This window comes from Balaenoptera ricei, chromosome 20 (assembly GCF_028023285.1).
Source record: "Balaenoptera ricei isolate mBalRic1 chromosome 20, mBalRic1.hap2, whole genome shotgun sequence".
Lineage (NCBI taxonomy): Eukaryota > Metazoa > Chordata > Mammalia > Artiodactyla > Balaenopteridae > Balaenoptera > Balaenoptera ricei.
In genome coordinates, this window is record NC_082658.1 from 37,813,597 (window position 1) to 37,833,207 (window position 19,611).

General features: G+C 42.6%; 1 protein-coding gene across 5 annotated transcripts; it reads right to left on the reverse strand.

Moving 5' to 3' along the window:
* Nucleotides 1–1,398: 1,398 nt before the first annotated feature.
* On the reverse strand, nt 1,399–17,083 carry VEZF1 (vascular endothelial zinc finger 1). Of its 5 annotated transcripts, XM_059908121.1 has the most exons (7): nt 16,829–17,083; nt 13,899–14,119; nt 11,301–11,995; nt 10,482–10,545; nt 9,237–9,438; nt 7,851–7,982; nt 1,399–4,780 (listed from the first exon to the last, which is right to left on the reverse strand). In XM_059908121.1, exons 2-7 carry the CDS (start codon nt 13,902–13,904, stop codon nt 4,353–4,355), a joined length of 1,527 nt encoding a protein of 508 aa, XP_059764104.1. In that variant the 5' UTR covers nt 13,905–14,119; nt 16,829–17,083; the 3' UTR covers nt 1,399–4,352. The 5 variants fall into 5 exon arrangements, with proteins under 5 accessions (XP_059764104.1, XP_059764100.1, XP_059764102.1 ...); XM_059908117.1 differs by lacking the exon at nt 13,899–14,119 and having other exon boundaries at nt 16,829–17,082; XM_059908119.1 differs by lacking the exon at nt 13,899–14,119 and having other exon boundaries at nt 9,237–9,420; nt 16,829–17,081.
* Between the last annotated feature and the right edge of the window lie 2,528 nt (nt 17,084–19,611).

The following is a 19,611-nucleotide window of genomic DNA, read 5'->3' on the forward strand; positions in this document are numbered from 1 at the left end:
TGTCAACTTAAAGATCATCAGGGATGAAGAAAATTTCTGAAACTATGATGCAAGTCAGTGGTGATACAGAATCTGAAGTGTGAAACTCCATTCCCTTACCATGACAGGGCAGTTTTTGTAAAGGAAAGAATACTTGACCCTCATGGTCCAAGGCCAAGATCTGGGTCAAGTGCCTGTCTTGGGAAGAAGAGAGCTAACTAGTCAACCCCTGACGGGCTGGTCCAAGGGGAGGGCTAGATCACACAAAGATCCAAAGCAGAGCCCTTGACCCTCCCTCCATTCCTTTCTTGGGAACTACATGGGCCTTTGATTGCCCAAAAGTGAGCAGCCAAGAGAAGCTGGAGTCTAGATCAATGCACAAACTCAAGTCAGTATTCAGCCGTGAACCATAATGCACTGATCTGCCTGGCCCCTACTTTTACAAGACAGGGAGAGATTATCCAGTAATCTGCCAGGGTCAGATCAGTTGTGGGGGAGATTTATAGGCCCAAATGGGGACAGATGGCATTCTTTCAGGCTACAGACTCTTTAAAGAGGAAAGAGTGCAGGACTGAAGGCCAGATTAAGCCTGGGAGGGGAAAGTGATTACCATTCCATGCAACGATACTTGAGGATACTACAGGGAAAACCTCCACCATCCCGTCTACATCCCGAACCCAGGTCTCTCCAGAGAGGACCAAACAGCAGGGCCCCTTGAGAAGAGTGGAAACACCTGGACAGCCAGGACTGTTAACTAGCAACTCAGTGAAATAACACTTCCCATTCCAGACAAAAGCAACATAAGGAACTCTTCCTCCAGCTGTTTTCACTGAGTCAATAAAGAGACGAAAGCAATTATCAGAGGAAGTTTAGAAAGCCTCAATTATATATGAAACAGATGTAGGTATCCAAAACTTTAAAACTGGTGTCAGATCCATCTTGATGTGCTGTCTGGTGGTACTGTCACTCGGGTACTTGTCATCTCTTAGCCTCCTTGGAGGCAGCAACCGTGTCTTAATCACCTTTGTATGCCCTTCAGTGCCTAACAGTGCCTGGCACATTGTTGGTACTCAGTAGACATCTGATGAATCTAGTTGAACATAAATGGGTAGGCAACCCGGCCTAAAACCCTTTTCAAGTAAAGAAACTGGATTTAGAGCATGCAAAGAAATGTTTGAAACCCACCTGCTCTGGGCTTTACTCAAGCTGACTGGCAGAGGTTACTTCTCTTACTGCAGCCAGTCTGGTGCATTTCCACTCTCCCTTCTCAGTGGTCAAACCGGCCTGACGTTAGTCCTTCCCTCTCTCTCCAGCCCAATATCAAGATGTGTACACCTGGAGAAGCAGTGCTTCAAAAATGTCTCTATCATCATGGCGAAATGGTGAAGCTTCTGAGGTATTAAGCAATCCATCATAACATTTGTGACCGGTTAACTTTAATTTGTCAAAATAAATCTGCAGTTTTTGCATGTTAGTAATACAGTGCTGGTATTGACAGGAAAAATCATCCATCTGCTTACATAGAAACCTTCGTTTAGGAGCACACCTTAGGAGGGAAATGGATACACAATAAAAGGCAAATGTAGGCCAAGCAGCGAGCCCTAGAGCGTAACAGGCTGGATGTCAGATTTGAGGATGATCTAATACAACTGTTTAGCTGCCAATCTGATAAAGGGGAAGCTCTCAACCAGGTTACAACCAGAAGAGAAAAACAAACTCTCTGCTTTTTTCGTGAGCGGTGGCCGTCGTGCCTTCAACACTTGGTTGAATCAGTTCATCAGCATCAAAACTCAATTCCAGTTCCAAGACAGGAGAATTTCACCACACAACCTACTCGGCCCCTGCTTTCAGTGGCTCACTGCCACCCCCAGCCTGCCAACTCTCTCCCTCCCAAAAGAAGACACGACATGGGTTTATTATTGCAGACAAGCTTAAGGTGAATAAAGAATGCATACAAAATATCATTTTAACTGGTCATACAATGAAGTCTCACTCCTGTTTATTATACAATGAACTGATAAAGCAATCATTCCTAGTATATATCTTTTTTTTTTTTTTTTTTTTTTTTTAAAGAACTAATACTTTCAGGGTTCTGACGACCACACTCTAGCCTGGGGGTAGGGTCCACACCTGCCCCCACTGAGGACTGCTCCTTGGGCCATTGTGGAGGAAGCCAGGGCCGTCTCAATCATAGAGGATTGTGATTGCCAGCCCAGCCAGAGAGAGACGGCAGGTCCCAGCAGGCAGAGCCAGAACCCGGTCCTGGGGCTGCATGCCAGGAAACGTTGGCTTCCTCCAAATGTGGCCACGACCTGCCCAATCCAGGCCTCAGCAGGGCCACGCCTGGGCCTTCCCTACACGAGTCCTTCCAGTAGTCCACACATAATGCTCTACATATTAAAAACAAACCATTTTGGTACTGTGGATAGGAACAGTTGTAACAAAGTCATAGCTACATATTTTTCTCTACATTTTGTTTATTGAGACAAACTAATTAAAAGGCACAAACATAGGGCATGTTTACATGGACATTATAACAAACATATACATTAAAAGTGTAGGAATGTGTTGCCTTCCTGCTAAACAGAAAGTTCCTAAGCTTTTATATATACAAAAGTTGTACAATTTAATGTCCTAAAGTACAAAAGATCATTTATAAAATTATTTTACACTAAGTACTATTTATTTCATTTTTTTACTACGTAGTTCAACCCCCTCGAACTGTTTTGTATAATGACACACAGATACCTGTCCCTGATGTAGGAAGTCTGCCTCTGATGCAAGGTATTTTGATGCTTGAACTGACACAGTGGGGTATAAATGGAAGTCATCCAGTTTGATAGTCAGTCCTGCAAACATTCTGCAAGATTAACACAACTAATGTCCATTTCTCTTAACTGCAAGATTAAAAAAAGGAAAAAAACCCAAAAACATATTGCAACTTAAAAAAAAAAAATCACAGCATCTTGGTTTTAGTAACTTTTTTTCAAAACACAATGCTTTAAAAACATTAATGTGTGGCATGATGGTGTAAAGAGTATCTGTCTCCCTAGCTTTTGGTTTCTACTTTATGTACAGAGATAAAACATCCTGCTAAGAAATAAAAAGCACATGTCTTAACGTGCACAATCATTGCTGGATTTCTGCAGGGAGTGCAGACAGCTGTCTCCCTGAAAACCCGACAAAGCTGATACAAGTGTTTTCTCAAAGAAAAAAAAGTGATGTCCATATTTACAAAGTTGAACAAATCTGCACAATACTTGATTAAGAAACAGAAGGAGAAATTAAAAAAAAGATACACTCTGCTTGTTCTGAAGGGGCATACTACCTAGTTAGTGGTTAGAATAAAAACTGTATACAATTTAATATAAGACATAAACTCTAGTGAGCAACTAACACACCTTTCCCTGTTGAAATATCAACAGACTCTGATTGGGAGAGAGAGGGGCATATCACATCCCAGTGCCTCCAGCGTCTTCCAATTAAAGCAATATATTTTAACTGTTCCAAAGTACTCCTTGACCCCTGGATAGGAGTCCCATTGGCCTCTGTTTGTTAGGAGTCTGCCTGTCCGCACACTTGACTTCTCCTCTGTCAGCTGCGGCCTTTTCTTACCAAAACACAATGTGTATATTTTGTTTTTTTTTTTTAAATTTTTTAAAAAAGTCAACTACAATGCTATATTCCATCAGGATTAGTATGCTGAGCAATATTTACATCTCCAAATATCAGGTCACAATCCCTATTATATGTTGAAGATAGAATGATAAATTATCATATGCTTTGCATATCAGAGCTGGTATCACCTTTCCCATAGGGAATGCTGCCTGAAATTAACATATTCCCAAAGGTAAAATGCATATTCTCTGAAATGCATTTTATTATGACAATGCATGTATTTACTCATAAAAACAATAAACACAGACAATTTTACACTAGCTCTCAATCCGTGGATTTAGAACAGGTTAAGATCAGCCATCCACCTTGTATATATGGGGAGAAGAGTTCTGCTAGTGTTCAGAATAAAATGATTTCTTGGGATCAGAAACAGTAATGCTGCTTTTTAATTTTGAAATGGGTTTTGTTTTATTATGATTGGTTTTAATTCCGGCGTTTCATCTTGCCAACTACTATCCTGTTTAAGCAATGCTGTCAGCTAAAAGGAATTTCTGATTAAACTAAAGTGGTCCAGTGATAAGTGACATACACACCCTACTTTGAACAATCCCAGCCAAATTGGAGAATAATGCTACTACACTATTATTAACTAATGTAATAAATCTCCCAATTTCATGGTTTACTTTTTGCTTTAATAAACTAAAAGTTGCTGGTAAATATTTACTTTAACCCATATTTTGATTTTATAATACTGTTTACCAAGGTGGTGATGTAGGCAAAGCTTGGGGTAAGAAAGGCATGCTCTCTACAGGCCTCATTGCTATATTGAGAGGGGCAGCTAAAGTCATAGGCGTGGGCAGGTTCATTGGAGACGTGATGGTGACAGGGTGTGCTATATTCACTGGGGCAGTGACGGGGGTGGGGAGGTTGACTGGGGTAGTAAGTGTTAAAGGAGAGGTCATGGATAATGGACTAGTTATAGTCACAGGGTGCCCTATGTTCATTGGGCTGGTTATATTAACTGCACTTGAAACATTTACTGGACTTCTCATGCTCATTGCAGCTGCCACTGTGACTGGGTTTGACATAGTCCCAGACGACACAGAGGACGTTATATTGAATGGAGTAGTGAGAGTCACAGGTGTCGTAGCAGCCGTGGAGGTTTGGCACAGGTTAGCAGCTTCTAAAATAAGAAGACAAAATGGCCTTTAGATTCTCAAAACAGTGAACACAGTTCAGTTTCTGAATCAACTTCTTTTAATTAAAAAGGACAAACATTTAATAAATTAAATTATAGTTTTCCACCCTGTGGTCAACAGGAAGGGAGGATCCTTCTGAGCACAAGACTGGGGGCCAGGAATCCCAGCATGAGAGCAGACCTCTTTTCTGATGCTGTGCCTTTCACAAGACTGAGGCAACTGGCTTAGTCTTGGTGCTTTTGGTTTGGAGTTTAGATTTACTTACCTACCTCACAGTGATGCTGGAAGATCAGGTAATTTCTGCAAGGCACTCTGGGGGGCAGAGATATCAAGTAGGGCTAAGTATTCTCACTACCACTTCCATGTAGTTCCTCTGAATTCTAAAGACTTTCCCGGGAAGAACCAAGCACCCACAGGCCAGGCTAGAAGAGCTTGTTTACACAGAGCTGGGCAGATGGTTACACAATAACAGATCATCAGAAAAATCTTCTCACAAGGCACACTGTAACTAGCAGAGAGAGGTGTGTGTCCTCGATGCTATGTACTCTAAAGCCTTCTCACAGGTGAAGCCACATTCTGTTAAGGTTTTAAAAATCCATTAAGTAGGGATGGATAAACAAGCTGTTTTAATATCATCTGTTTATTTTGGTCTTAGGAAAATCATTTTAGTTAAATAATCCTGTTGTTTCTGGTTGCTTCTTAACGCTGTTTAGAATGAACAAGTATCCCTCAGTAGGTTTATGTTGTCCTCCCCACTCCCGTTTCTTCTTCTCTTTCTGAGGCTAACATAATCACCTACTTTATGCCTGGTGTCATTTAACTGTACGTATTCCACACACCACCCGCCATACCAAGGGGGACTAGCCAGGCTAGGAGACCCTGCAGTGAGTTGGGGGACCGTGGTCCTTGTTATCAGCAAAGCCTGGGCACTTCTTAAGGAAAACTTCCCTCAGAGGTGACACCCCTTACACCACCCCTCAACAAAATTCAGCACCACCTGCTGGTGTGTCAGAAAAGTGCAGTAAGAAGACAGACGGGGGTGCTGGCTGTGACTTGGCTGTCAAAACGGAGAAATGCATTTGAGACTGAAGATGGAGGTCTGCCCGCATGCCACGCATGGTCAAATCACCTCAGGTGGACCCCTGAGTCAATGAGCAGCCCTTCCTTGATCAGCATGATGTAACCTTGGCATTGTTCCATACTCTATATCAGGGATTCCCAAACCTGGCTGATGATCAAAATCATTTATCTAGGGAGGTTTTTTGAAAAAAACTGCTTCCCAGGAAATTCAATTGTGAGATTTAGATGGAACCTGGGAAATTTATCTATCTAAAAAGCTCCTGAGATGATGATCTGATTGTCATCCAGGTTTGGAAACTTATATTACCTTATTTAAGCCCAATATTTAAAAGGGACGTGCTGATTCAAGTTCAGGTTGTCAGGTCAGGAGTCTCTCCTCCCCCCAGACGTGACATTTACTAACATGAACACAGAAGTTTCTAACAACAGTGGTCGTTTCCAAAGAGATTCATGCAACAAATGGGATTACAATAGCATTTTGTTTCATGCAGATCAGAAGATGAGCTAAACAACTGAGTCTTATTGTGCAAGCACACTGAAATACAATACCAAACAGAAGAGTGCAGAAGAAAAGAATGAGGGAGAAAACCAACTCACTTCTGAGGTGATGGTAGCATGCTATAAATATTCTCCTCCTGTTTTCACCAAGTAAGCTTTCACTTACTTGGTGGGTGTGCCATCTCCCCACCTCCCCTTCGTTTTCTTTTTAATCTAACCCTATCCCTTTCTGTAACTTAAACACTTTTACTTCTTCTCTGAGCAAAACATCCTTCATAATATGCTTTCAACCCACTATGCAATTATCACGGCACATACACACATATAAATTTTTCTCCCCTACCCGCCATTCTCCACCCCTTCTCTTATCACAAAACATTTTATCAAAATAATGACAAATATTCATCTGGAAGACAGGAATAAGCAGCACCTGAGGCAAAGCGGAAAGCCTATCTGAGCTGCTGCATTCTTTTCCTCCAATGCCAGTAGATACATGGAAAAGCTATTCCTTTTATCTTTTTCCAAGTACAGGATGTTTAGAAGGGATCTGAGGAAGGGAATAGCTGCACTACATGAACGCAAAGGATGGAAGAAACTACACAGCAAAGGAATTACAGCAGAGCCTACATGCAGGGGATTCCTTATGAATTTAAAATAAAACAGTAAGACATGACAAGGGTGGGGAAGGAAAAACGGAATTTAGGAATCTGTCCTGTGGCTGATGATACACTGACAAAATTATTTAACTGAAATAGCTGCACAGTAGTCCAGAAGCCAAAGCTACAACTACTAAGTTAAAAAACGGTGCTGAAAACTGATACTCCAACCGCTTCTTTATAAGGTATATATGAGAGAAAAGCAAACCATTCCCAGTTTTAGTAACAATTACAGTAAAGTCACTAACAACTGAAGTACATACATGTTAAGCTAATGCCAGCCCCAGTGACAGACTGAATTAGATTAAGGGTGAGACCAAGAAAAAAAAGACATCAGCATTACAGAGTCTGAAATATGTAATAAATAATACAATTCAGAAAGAACACTAAAGAGCAGAAAATAACACAGTTGTAAGAAAATGAACTTATGTACACATGAGGATATTTCATCTACCTTTAAGAGTGGGACTATTTTAGAAACACAAAAAGGAGCCTTTAATGCACGGAGGTTGACATAAAAATGAACGTAAAAAGGAACTCTGAGCATACATAGCAAAGGACCAAATTTGGCTACAAATGTGTAACAAAATTAAGTCAGAAGAAAGAACCTGACAAGAAGTACTAAGAATTTTTATTTCCTAGTAAAAAAAACTTATTTGGAAGCTTGGAAGCTTTGTTGCTAATAACTTTACCAGGTATTTCCTAGCATAAAAGCGTTTCCACGAAGCTGAATTCTCTAAGCTGTGGCTGTTTTACTTTGTTACTTGCACACTAGGTAAAAACACTAGCCAGGCTGTGAGCACTGGACGCCTCGTCTTACCTTTCTTTCTCGCTTTGACAGCTTCTTCCCACAGTCTCAGCGTCTCTACCTGCTTCCCTGGCCAGCTTGTCACATGCTGCTGCTGCTGCTGCTGCTGCTTCTGGCTGCTGGTCTCTTCACTCATGCACGCTGCTCCAAAGACAAAGACAGAAATGCTAGATTTACCTGGAAAAAGTGTGGCTATTTTTTCAAAATCCGAACTTAGATACTTTGACTCCTCATGCCTCTATGATCTTTATCATTTGACCGGATAGTTTTTTACTACAGTACATCTTTTGTGCTGCTGTGTCTCTACTGGTCAAAATAGATAAATTTTAAAAATCCAGAGAGTTAGGGAAAACCAACATAAAAGAATTCTTTGCTACATTAAAAAGCAAGCATCTTTTAGAATGGAACTTGGGTAATATTAGCATGGAATAATTAATGCTCATCAAAATATGTAACATACTTAGTTACCTGACCACAACGATGTACATTAAAAGGAAATTTCTGTAAAGTTAACAAAGTTTGACATGCTAGATAATAAATCCAATGTACTTACAAAGAAGCAAAAACAAATGAGATTGAAACACATTAACCATTCTTTCCCATTCACTTTTGGCCACCTATTCTGAGAATCTCATGTTTCTGCTGCATGAAGTACATATATAATAGAATACAGAATTAGGAAAACACTTTCTTCTGGTGGTTAGGGAGATCTTAGAAAAAAGCCTGGGTAAATGCAAGTATTGAATTTTATCCACAAGTCCCCGGAATATTCTATCTTTTCAACTCTGAATTTAAGGTAAGCAAAGCATTTAAACATTCAAACGGGTACGTTATCCCTTTTCTCTATAGATTTGGGTTTGAGAAGTAAAATTATGTAACACTGCTTTTATCTTTAGGTTATGAAGGACATGTTATTAATACTATCCGGAGTTAGGGGGCACTCATGCCTGAGAATCTTCCTAACATTAAATAACAACAGTTAAAATTGCCTGGCATAAGATGCAGCTTCCTAGTATGGCTTCTGCTGCCACAATCCTAACACACTAAAGCTTTTTATTCAAACCCCACAGAAGAAGGGACACACTGAAAAACAGCTGCAGGGAAACTGTGCTCTTCTAACATGGACGTTATTAGTAGACAGTACAGGATTAAAAGCAAAATTAGTGGAGAGTTTATCACTGTTGCCTGTATACATGTACGTAAAGTGTATTTCCAACACTAATATACACCGTCCATTGATGCGTGTTTGCATACTTTAGTAACAGAAGGAAACAAGTAAGGTGAACATTAATATAGTCCTGAGAACACATGTGAAAATATCTTCAATATATTATAGAAAAAAATCTAGATTCCATCAATCTGAAACGCAAAAGAAGTACAATTTGAAGTGTCACCTACTTTTACTGATGCCTTGTTTACATGTATTACAGTTGATACTTTGGCTCTGCCCGTGTGTCTTTAAGTGGCTGGTGATGTATGCTGCGCTCAGGAGCTTCCCACAGATGTTACAGGATACCTTGCCTTCGTGGCGTACCATGTGTGTCCGCAGTCTGTCTTTGGTGGCAAAGGCAGCAGTGCACGTCTGCATGAGGGAGGAAAACTTTTTTTAAATATAGACTATCCTGTTCTACTCATTTTAAAGTACGTTATATTCTAGGTATTACCCTACTCATGTCAGCAAGCAGACTGAGTTAGCTGAATTTTAATTGCATGTGTTACCTAGAATTGTACTCACAATAAAACACCTGGTGAATTTTGGACACTTACATTTTGAGGGGAAGAAAAAAAATATCAACAGAGTAGTGAAAAGATGTGAGCTGTAGAGTCAGTTAAACCCAGATTTAAATTCAGCTCCCTGACTCACTAAACAATGTAATATTCAGCAAGTTAGCTAACCTATCTGAATTTATTTCATCTGTAAAATGAAAATAATACCTACCTCACAAAATTACTGGTGAATTAAGAGCCTGGCCCAAGGCCTCATGGCAGGTAATCACTCAATGACACTAGCTTCCTTCCTCCAATTGGATTTTTCTTAGAATTCAAATCACTTACTTAATAAAATCAGTCATTAACAAATTTAACTGAAAGGAGCACAAAAAGACTTCCAGCAAAAAACCAGAATTACTGACGCCTAACACGGTCATTTCATTTAGCAAGATTCTTAACCTTTTCATTACCACAACTTATGTTATTAGAGAATGCTCCAATCTGGCGATAGCAGACAAAAATCCAGTAAGTGGGTAACATTTGGGAGAAAATTCATATTTTCTTCGATTACAGTTAGAACAACCTCAATCATCAGCCCAGAAGTTAATTTAAAACACTTCATTCATTTATTCATTTCAAATAAACAACGACCTTTGCAAGACAATAAATTTTTTTTCTTATAACAATAAATACTGTTGCCCAAGGAAAACGAAATGTAGCTTAACAAAAACAACATTTACATTTTTAAATGATCTTGCCTCACAGAAACAGAAGCTGTCATTTATATTTTATAAAACCAGAATTCAAATGGACCACATTTACTCAAGTCAGTGATTTTAAGACTATTCAAGAAAGGTGAGATTTGACTGGCTCAGACCTTCTGGATAATGTGCATTAAGTGCTACACTAAGGATAAGTCATTTTAACTCTTACTTGGCATTTGAAGGGTCTTTCTGTTGAATGGACATGTTTTACGTGACAGCTTAAGTGGTCAGGCCTGTGAAAGAGAGAGTTTCAACAGAAGATGTAATGGAACACACATAGAGAAATGCTACTTACTGTGATGTTTACATGCTTGGCAGATATGGGTGGGGGACATTTTAAAGAAAGCTAGCAGAATTACCAACTCCCCCACCCCCCAGTGCAAGCCTCCTTACCTCTCTTACCATAAACAAAAGTCTTAGTCCTTTACCTGTTAATTTTCTCTCCTAGTCAACATCAAATCATATTAGGTCTTGATTCTTTACAATTACAAAATACCCAGTTTAGTCCTAACACTTGCCAGAGACAACTGCTACTACATTAACTTTAAAAGCCTTTAAAAATGAAAATTAGTGAAATGTTAGTAACCACAGAAAAATGGAAAAAAACGTTCTCTTAAAAGTTTTAAGAGATTCCAAGGTCATCCCAACTTCCAGGATATGTTTCTTTGATTTGTGCAGTGAATCTCATGTCCAGCCACCCAAATGAATTGAAAACTAATGGTTTCGCAGTGATAAGAAGTACTGATGTGCCGAAAGAAGGCCTGAGTCCACCAAGGCACTTCTTAAATGAAATAATAAGTTAATCACTATGTCACCACTTGTCAGCCACACCAAACTGGAGTTAGACCTGGAGGTGTAATACTTTATCTGTCACCAATCTCCTCTAATAACACAGGCCTGCAAATATCTATTCTCACATAAACCTTCCAGATCACACAGAGATCGTACTGACACCATAATGAAAAAAAAGCAAAGCAAAATGCAGTACCTCGAGAAGCCTTTCCCACAAACACTGCAAGTATAGGGTTTGGTGATGCCTCCTTCGTGAGACCTCACATGGTAAGTCATCCGGTCCTTCCTCTTGAAGCGCTGATTACAAATAGGACACTCGAAGGGCTTTTCGTCCGAATGGGAGAGCTTGTGCCGATTGAGGTGGTACACATCTCGGAAGGCCTTCCCACACATCTCACAAGCATGGTTCTTCTTGACAGGCTTACTGGGTTTCTTGACAGACTGCGTCACGGGCATAGCTGTGGCGCTGGCACTGCTGCTGGGGTTGGTGCCCGAGGAAGATGTAGTGACTGTTGACAAGATGCCTGCAATGGTTGAGACCAACGAAGTTCGGCTGCTGTCCCCAGCGATGGTGGAGATAAGGGGAACCACCGTGGTGGGGGTTTTCTTTGGCCGGGACACCAACTTGATGCCTGTGTGGCAGGACTCGTGGCGCCTCAGGTGATAGCTGTCCCTGAAAGCTTTACTGCAGTAAGTGCACACAAAGGAAGTTTTGGGTTTTTCTTTTTTAATCCCAATGGCATCCTTTAATGTTTCTGGAGCAGCCTGAGGTTTCTGAGTTATTGGTATAGGAAGCAATGGTTTCTGATCAGGGGGCTCCACAGCAGAGCTCAGGAGGGGCAGCAAGCTGTTCTGTGCTGCCTGCTGTTGGTGATGGGAGGCTTCGTGGGCCTAAAACCAAACATTTACACTTCAGAAATTCAGCCTCTCACAATGACCTTCAAAATTCAACATGCTTCAGACAATAGAGACCAGACAATAGAGACCAGAAGAAACAATCAAGGAGCCTGTAAGCTACTCTCTGCAGCAGAGATCCAGCAACCACCTAGCTACTCTCAGAGCTCCCAATACAAAGCATTAAAATCACTGCACAGACACAAAACTTCTGCGAGTAAGTTGCTGACAGTGATCTTGCTTTCAAACAGCTGACTAAACTACACACCACCCTGGTTCATAAGGGACATACCAGCTGATGAAATGAGTCTGCATTAGTCTGTCAGTGCTGAAACCAAGTTTAAATAACTTGTCAAAAAAATTACACTCCAGACTTAACTATTTAACAGTACCTTACTGCAGTAATGCACAAGCCACACACTCACACACATACACATATAGACATGTAATCATCTACTTGTCTATTTTACCTAGGAAAATAGATGTCTCTCCCCTTCCATCAGAAACTCTCAGTGACCGAGGAAAGAGGCTGTTGCTAAGTAATACAAGGAATCTAGGTCTCTGAATACATATGCTAGTGGTTACATTTACTTTTAAAGTTTTCACTTAACTCTACTAAAAGATTTGGTTGAAATGGAATCTGCTATTAATCATCCTGGAAGGCGTCTGTGAAGGGAGCCCCCAGCAAACACCTGTCAATTGTTTCTCAGTTCATTTAATCTTACACTAGAAGTCTGCATCCTTTAGCAACACTAGTTGTTCAAACCCTAAACTCAGACTAATAAGAGAAAACAAACTATAAATAATTTAAATTCCTTTCATTTTCATCTTCTTCTAGCAGTTGTAGGGCTAGTTAAAGTATTGGACATTTGCTGTTATAAAGTGCTTTTCCACTCCAAAACTGGGAGCTGGACACTGCTTGGAAATTTTCTTTAGCTGCACTGAAACCAAAATTTCATTGTGGGTCAGGTTCTTGGTATTTATGAGTAGTTACTCACTTGGTTTTGATTCTTCCAAAATTCTCCATACCTCTATACTGATAAACATTTAGAAAATGATGGAAAAAAATTCCTGAAATAGTTCTTCCTAGTATGTTGTATTTGATCAACATTATTTTTGAAACTCTTGACAGTGAGCTCGAGCCCCTATGCTTGAGTTTTGTCATCCTAAAAGGATACATGCACTCAGAGGTAAGAGTTCTAAATATTTTAAGCATACAATGTCCTAGGAATGGCCCATCCCATCATCTCAGACACTCCAGACACTTACTTACCCTTTTCACTCTATAATCTAAGTTCTACATTACACTCCATTAAGTAAAAAAATACGGAGACAGACAAACACACACAGAGCTCCTCTCCTGATGAATAAGAACATTACCACACACAGCTCCATGTTTACTTGATAGCAGCACAACAGCTAAGCCTAGAACCAGACTTCCCTAAATCATCAGGAGGTGTCATATCCAGAGTTTATCACTTTCAATTTAATAATTTTGACTGAATCTTCCTTTGAGTCCTGGAAGTACTCATAGAAATTGTGTGCTTACTTATGAGTATCTTTCTGGACTTAGGGCTCATACTGAATTACAGTCCACTTTTAATTTAATTTATGGAGCTCCTGTAATTGTCAGGGTCTACCCAAGTGACTTTAGTAAAACTTTATAGAATTTGGACTCTAATCGTACCCCCTTTCCAACCTGGCTGTAGGATGCCCAAGCTTCCGTATAGTATACAAACGGTTAATAGCTGAAGATAGCTCAAGATATACAATTTCAAAGGCTAACAGATCAGATAATAGGGAAAGCAAATCTTCTGGACAAAGTTCAGACTTATAGTGTTTAGAGGCATTTTTCAATTCTAAACAACCATTAGTTCGATGGAGTACTAAAAGCACTTACTGCCATTTTACCAATTCAGATGTCTGTGGCAACATAAAGTATTTTTACAGCATTGCTGAAGCTCACTCTCACAGGAGGGTCACACCAGGTCCCTGCTTCTCAGGTGAAATGCTGTAGAATGCCTCGCCCACTACAGGAATCACTCTCTGAGGATTCCTAGGATCCCCACACTTCTATATGAAGCCTTCTAAGAGGGGAACTGGGTTTCCCCAACTTGTTCTCTGGGGGAGAGACAGAGTAAAATAACAACCATGGCCTGCCTTCAGTTAAGTGATTTTTAAAAATATATAACTTCTGGGTAGACTTTTATTTGACTAGCATCACCAAACCAAAGTTTTAATTTTATCTCCCATCTCTTTCAACTGCAAGGCTTTTTTAACCCTGCCCAAGCTTTCCTCTTCTGGGGCTGGCAAAAAACAAAACAGAAATGTTATTTCATCACCCGGGGTGGTAGAATATGGCACCATGAAATCTCCAGTGCCAGAGGGTAAAAGATTTTGTACTGAAGGAAACTGGCATCAGTGAGTCATATCTTGAATGTCCTGTTAGGAGAATCATCCATCAAACATTTTAACAGATATGGCTTTCACTTTCCACCAGGTTATTTGGAAAGCAAGCAGGTATTAAATTGTTTTAAAATATAAATTCAACAGGATGATCCAGGAAACAAATGAGAGAGTTTAACTCTCCATTTCCCCAGTGAAAATTACTTAAAACTGGAACTGAGTAAGTCTATTCATACCTTTCCAGAGAAAAGACTGAAATATTCTCTTTACCCATTCAACTGTCCTCGGCTCTAAATTATAAGTTTTCCAACAATTTTCACTGCACACATTGCCAAGCCCAGGATCAAATATTAGCTTTCACACTTCTCCATCAGGTGGGAAAAAAGATTTTAATAGCTGAAAAAAATTAAATAATATAAAATCTAATTAAACAGTTGATCATTAAATGCTTGGCATTTGCTTTCCCCAGGAAAAGAATAATAAAAGTATTCCAAAAGATTTTTCAACTAGTTTTCCAAAAATTAGTTACAGGGTTTTCCTTTACATAAAGAACTCTCGTTTTTTTTTCAATCTCCATTGAGAGCACGTTTAATATGGTTAATCTAAATCATTCCTCAAGTGAAAAATCACTGCAGTGGCCCATTAGTCCTATATTTTAAAATGACCATTTGAAAGCTTTTTCTAGAGAGGGCATTTGCCACCTTTACACCAATCTGGATGCAAGCGAGTTATATATCATTTTTTTCCAATGCATTTTTAAGTTGACTTATCACATTATCAAGCTCATCAAAGCACTTGTTAAAACAATACTAGATCACAATAAGGGCCAAGTTAGTGAATTCCGTAATTTTGGGTATGTTCAACATTATCAAGCTCATCAAAGCACTTGTTAAAACAATACTAGATCACAATAAGGGCCAAGTTAGTGAATTCCGTAATTTTGGGTATGTTCAATTTTCAGAAGCCCGAATATATTTCAATTACTTAAAAATCAAATGACCACATTCGAAAGAATATGTCTTAGAACAATAAACCATCTCTAAACAGTAGGCACTGTTTGAATTATCCAGTTCCTTATATTAACTCCACTGGGATGGGTCCAGTGGCTGGGAGGATTTTTTTTGAAAATTCTGCATCCATTCCTGGTTAGTTCCAAAAGGTCTCAAGCGCCCAAGCTACGCATTTGGGATTTCACGAAGTTATTCAAAGAAGGAAAATAACTCAGGCGGGAAGAACGCACTTAAAGTGACGAGCTTCCTAACCTCCGGTTCCTAAGTTTCCCCGTGAGCTCATTACTACTGCCCACTAAGTGCTTCGTTTGCAAACAGAAACGAAGTGGGGAAAAAATAAGTTCTAGGTCTTCCAAATAGGGGTCCCCACCTCAGATGGGCGGGCTAGAGGACTGCCAACGCATCGGCTACAGTCACCTTCAAGTTTCTTGCAAAAAGTGAAGACCAACACCCCACGAATGACTCATCTGGGGGCTCTGTAAGCGGACTTTGTTTGCTCTCTCCACTGGCCGTCTCCCCCACTTGGTTGGAGGAAACGCTAGAGGTGGGACGAGAGAGAAACGCGCCCCAGGAGAAGGTGGGGCCTCCCGGAGTCCCGGCCCCCCCGCCACCCCCCCACCCCCGGCTGGGGGATTCCCCGGGCTGAATGGGACGGCGGGAGAGCTGGACAGAGGGAGAGGGTGTCAGCTGCCAAGGCTCGGCACAGGCTTGGGAATGAAAACACGTAAATCCAACGAAAAAGTTTGGGGAGGGGATACACGTTTACAACACCCCCCAACTGGGTAAACATGAGGGGGGCGGCGGGAAGGGGGAGTGGCGGGGAGCCCAAGGATACCCGCTATTCGCGGGGACTCGGGGGGGGGGGGGCTTGTCATAAAGTCAACACACACACACACAAAAAGAGAACAGGGAGGTGAAAAGAACGGAGAGCGAGCGAAAAGATGGATGAAGTGGGGGGGGGGGGGAAGTGAGCAGGACCCGGGGACCCCCCTCACCCCACGGTGCGGGCCCGGGCCCGGCGCGCCGTGGCCGAGCGGACCGCGCTATCCAGCGGCCCGGCGCCCTCCTTTTTCTGGGCCGCGGGTGGTGACAGCGACCGGCCTCCTCCCTTCCCCTTCAGGGCGGGAGGGAAGGGTGTGTGTGTGTGTGTGTGTGTGTGTGTGTGTGTGTGCTGGGGGGCCCGGGGGTCACCCCGAGGCCTGCTCTCTTCCCCGCACCCCGTGAGGCCGCCTCCTTTCACCTCAGCAGCCCCGCTCCGCCGAGGCGGGCGGGCGGAAAAACAAAGGGGGATTAAGGCCGGGCCGGAGAGCGGAGCCGGGAGGGAGGGGAGGAGGAGCGCCCGCCCGCCCGCCCGCCAGCCCCGGGCCCGGCCCCCCTGTCCCCCCCGTGTCCCCCCCGGGGGGGCCCCCCGTACCTGGAACAGGAACGCGGTCCAGTTGGCCTCCATGGCTGCAGCGGCCGACCCCCCTCCTCCCCACTCCCCCCGCTCGGGGAGCCTCCTCAGGCGGAGGAGGCGACAACAAAGCGGCGGCGGCGGCGGCGGCAGCGGCAGCGGCGGCTCCTCAACATGGCAGCGCCGAGCGCGGCCACTTCCGGTAACCTCCGGGACGCACCACCGCCGCGGCGAGCGCGGGCGGGGGGGGAGCCCCGACCCGGCCGCCGCCGCCCCCAGGGGCCCGGACCCCTCCCGAGCGTCCCCGCGGCCCGCTCGCCGCCTCGGAGCTCAGCCAGTGCCCGCGGGCGGTGGGGTCAGGGCCCCCGCGGGGGGGCTGGGGTGGGGCCGGGGGCGGGGATGGGGCGCGGCGTCCCCCCCCGCGGGGGTGTGTGGTGCTGCGGTCCGTGGCTCAGGCAGCTGGAACAGGGGGAGCTCAGGAGAGAAGATGGAGGACGCCAGGGTCTGGCGCTGGCTCGCTGGGCACGGCCGGGCCGGCTCCCGTGACTCAGACCCGGTGCCCGGCAGCATCGCGTCCTTCTCAGGCCCTCAGCGGAAGGCACAGGCCACGGTGGCGCCCGGGCTCTTCAGTTCCTTTCGCGCAGCACAGCCCCTACCTCCAAACTGGGGGAAGCCCCTTCGACTTGGAGTCTTTCCCCTCTGGTATTTCATCCCAGCGAAACCTTCCGCACTCTTGCTGGATACGCATCTACCTCTGAGTGGCCTTCCAGCTCAAGCAGGGAATCCCACTGGGGTGCAGCCTCAGATCCTCCCTGTGCGGAGGGAAACACTTCCCACGCGTAGAGGTGTCATTACTGGGTTATTCTTGGGTGAAGGGCTGAGCTTCCCCATCCTCTTCTTAACTCCAGATATGATGTGAAATTCTACCGAACACCCCCCTCCCCGCCAAAAAAATATATTTTTTTAATTAAAGAGAAAGTACAGACAAAAAATTGTTTTAGTGCTTTAGTACAGTCTACTTCCTCACCCCCCAAAACAAGAATCGAACTTCTGGTTGGACAGCGTCAGTTGTCACTGAGGTGACCCCAGCCTCTGTTTGCAGTTCCAAGTCTTCCGTGTAGGCGTCACTGCTACTGGAACTTTGTATGATGATGCCCTGAACATTTTCTATCACAGACAAGCTGTTATTAAACAAGTGCCTCCAGTCCAAGAAGTCTCCTGTGGCGGGAAATGAGGAGGCAGCCTCTATCAGTGATATTTTTGCAAACGCTGGCTTTAAAAAATTCCACAGATGGTCACATTATTTCAAGACTTCAACCTCTTTCATAACCGACTGTCTCTTATCTCATTCCCTCCATTTATTCCTCTTAAATCACATTCTAATCAAGGTCACCATCTCCAACTTCCCCCATACATACACAATAAAAAATAATATGGTTGAAGAATTCTATTGGTAAAAGAAACTGAAGAGGTATAGTAATTTGACAGTCTGTGTTTCCTTTCCATCGACTACACATATATACCCCCTTCCCACACTTTTCTTCCCTCAGTCACCAGAATGAAGGGGCTGGCAAACGTTGGTCTGGTTCCTTTTAGAGTTGATTCCCTACTGGACACTGCCTGGAGGCCTTGGGAACGAATGAGAAGTTCTGCAGTTTGGATCAGTGGCAGAAGCAGGTAACACATCAGGGAACCAGTCAGCCTAAGACAGGAGGGGACAGAAAATGATGAATAGTTTCTGATTACATTCCTCAGCTAAACTGCTACAGTGGCCCCTATGTCTCCTATAAATGTCCATTAGTCTCTTTTGGAAAGAGAAATAAAATGGTTCAGGAAGCCTAAGTTTATATATACATACAAGATAAGGAGAGAACTAAGATGTAAACCTAAGGAATCAACTAGGTAAACTAAAACCTTTTTGCTCTGACCTCGGACACTGGGTATTCTTTTGTTTTCATTCAATGAATGCGCGTCTCTGCTTCTTTCCTGTTTTAACGCATTCACTTCCAGGTCTCTGTAGTACATCTCCTCAGTCTTTCCCCTTCCCTGTATAGCCTCTCCTACTTTGCTGCCTTTCAAACTGTGGTGAAAATGAAGTTTCAGGATTGTAAGACTAGTACTTGATGAAAACCATTTTTCTACTGACAATATTGCCGCACTCTCTTGAACTTCTTTTCCCGGGATCTAGAAAACCTTTCTCTAGCAATCCTCCTCACAACCTCTGGAGAGGGGTTTCCCCACTACCACAAAGTAGAGGTCAAGTAAAAACAGGCCAGTTCTCATTACTGAAGAGCTGGGATTCAGAAGTATCACTTTTCTTAGGTAAATGGCTAATTTTTATCTCTATCCATGAGATGAAACCAGAATTCCTGATTGCTCCGATTTTTCTTTCCCCTTAAAAAGAAAAATTAACAACCTTTTAAATTCAGATGAAATTTTAAATCTTAGGATATTTTCCAGAGAAAATATCCAAAAGTTTGGAATGAGTACTCAAAAACAATCAGCTCCAACTGTTTTGAGGAATACAATGAAATTAGGAAGATCAAAGATTCCATTCTTAGGACAGAAAAAATCCTTAACCACAAACAAAATGAACCCCTCCTCAAGCCTGCTTCCACAGACTACACTGGGGTCCAATCAAAACACTAGCAATGTCTGAAGACAATAAATTCATATTGATTATTGTAAACAACTTTCAGTGAATGAATCAATGGTGTTACCTCCAGATATGATGTATAACTGAAATGTCTGGTGTCTAACCCAAAAAATATATGTGCCTACATCCATCCAAATAAAATTCAGAT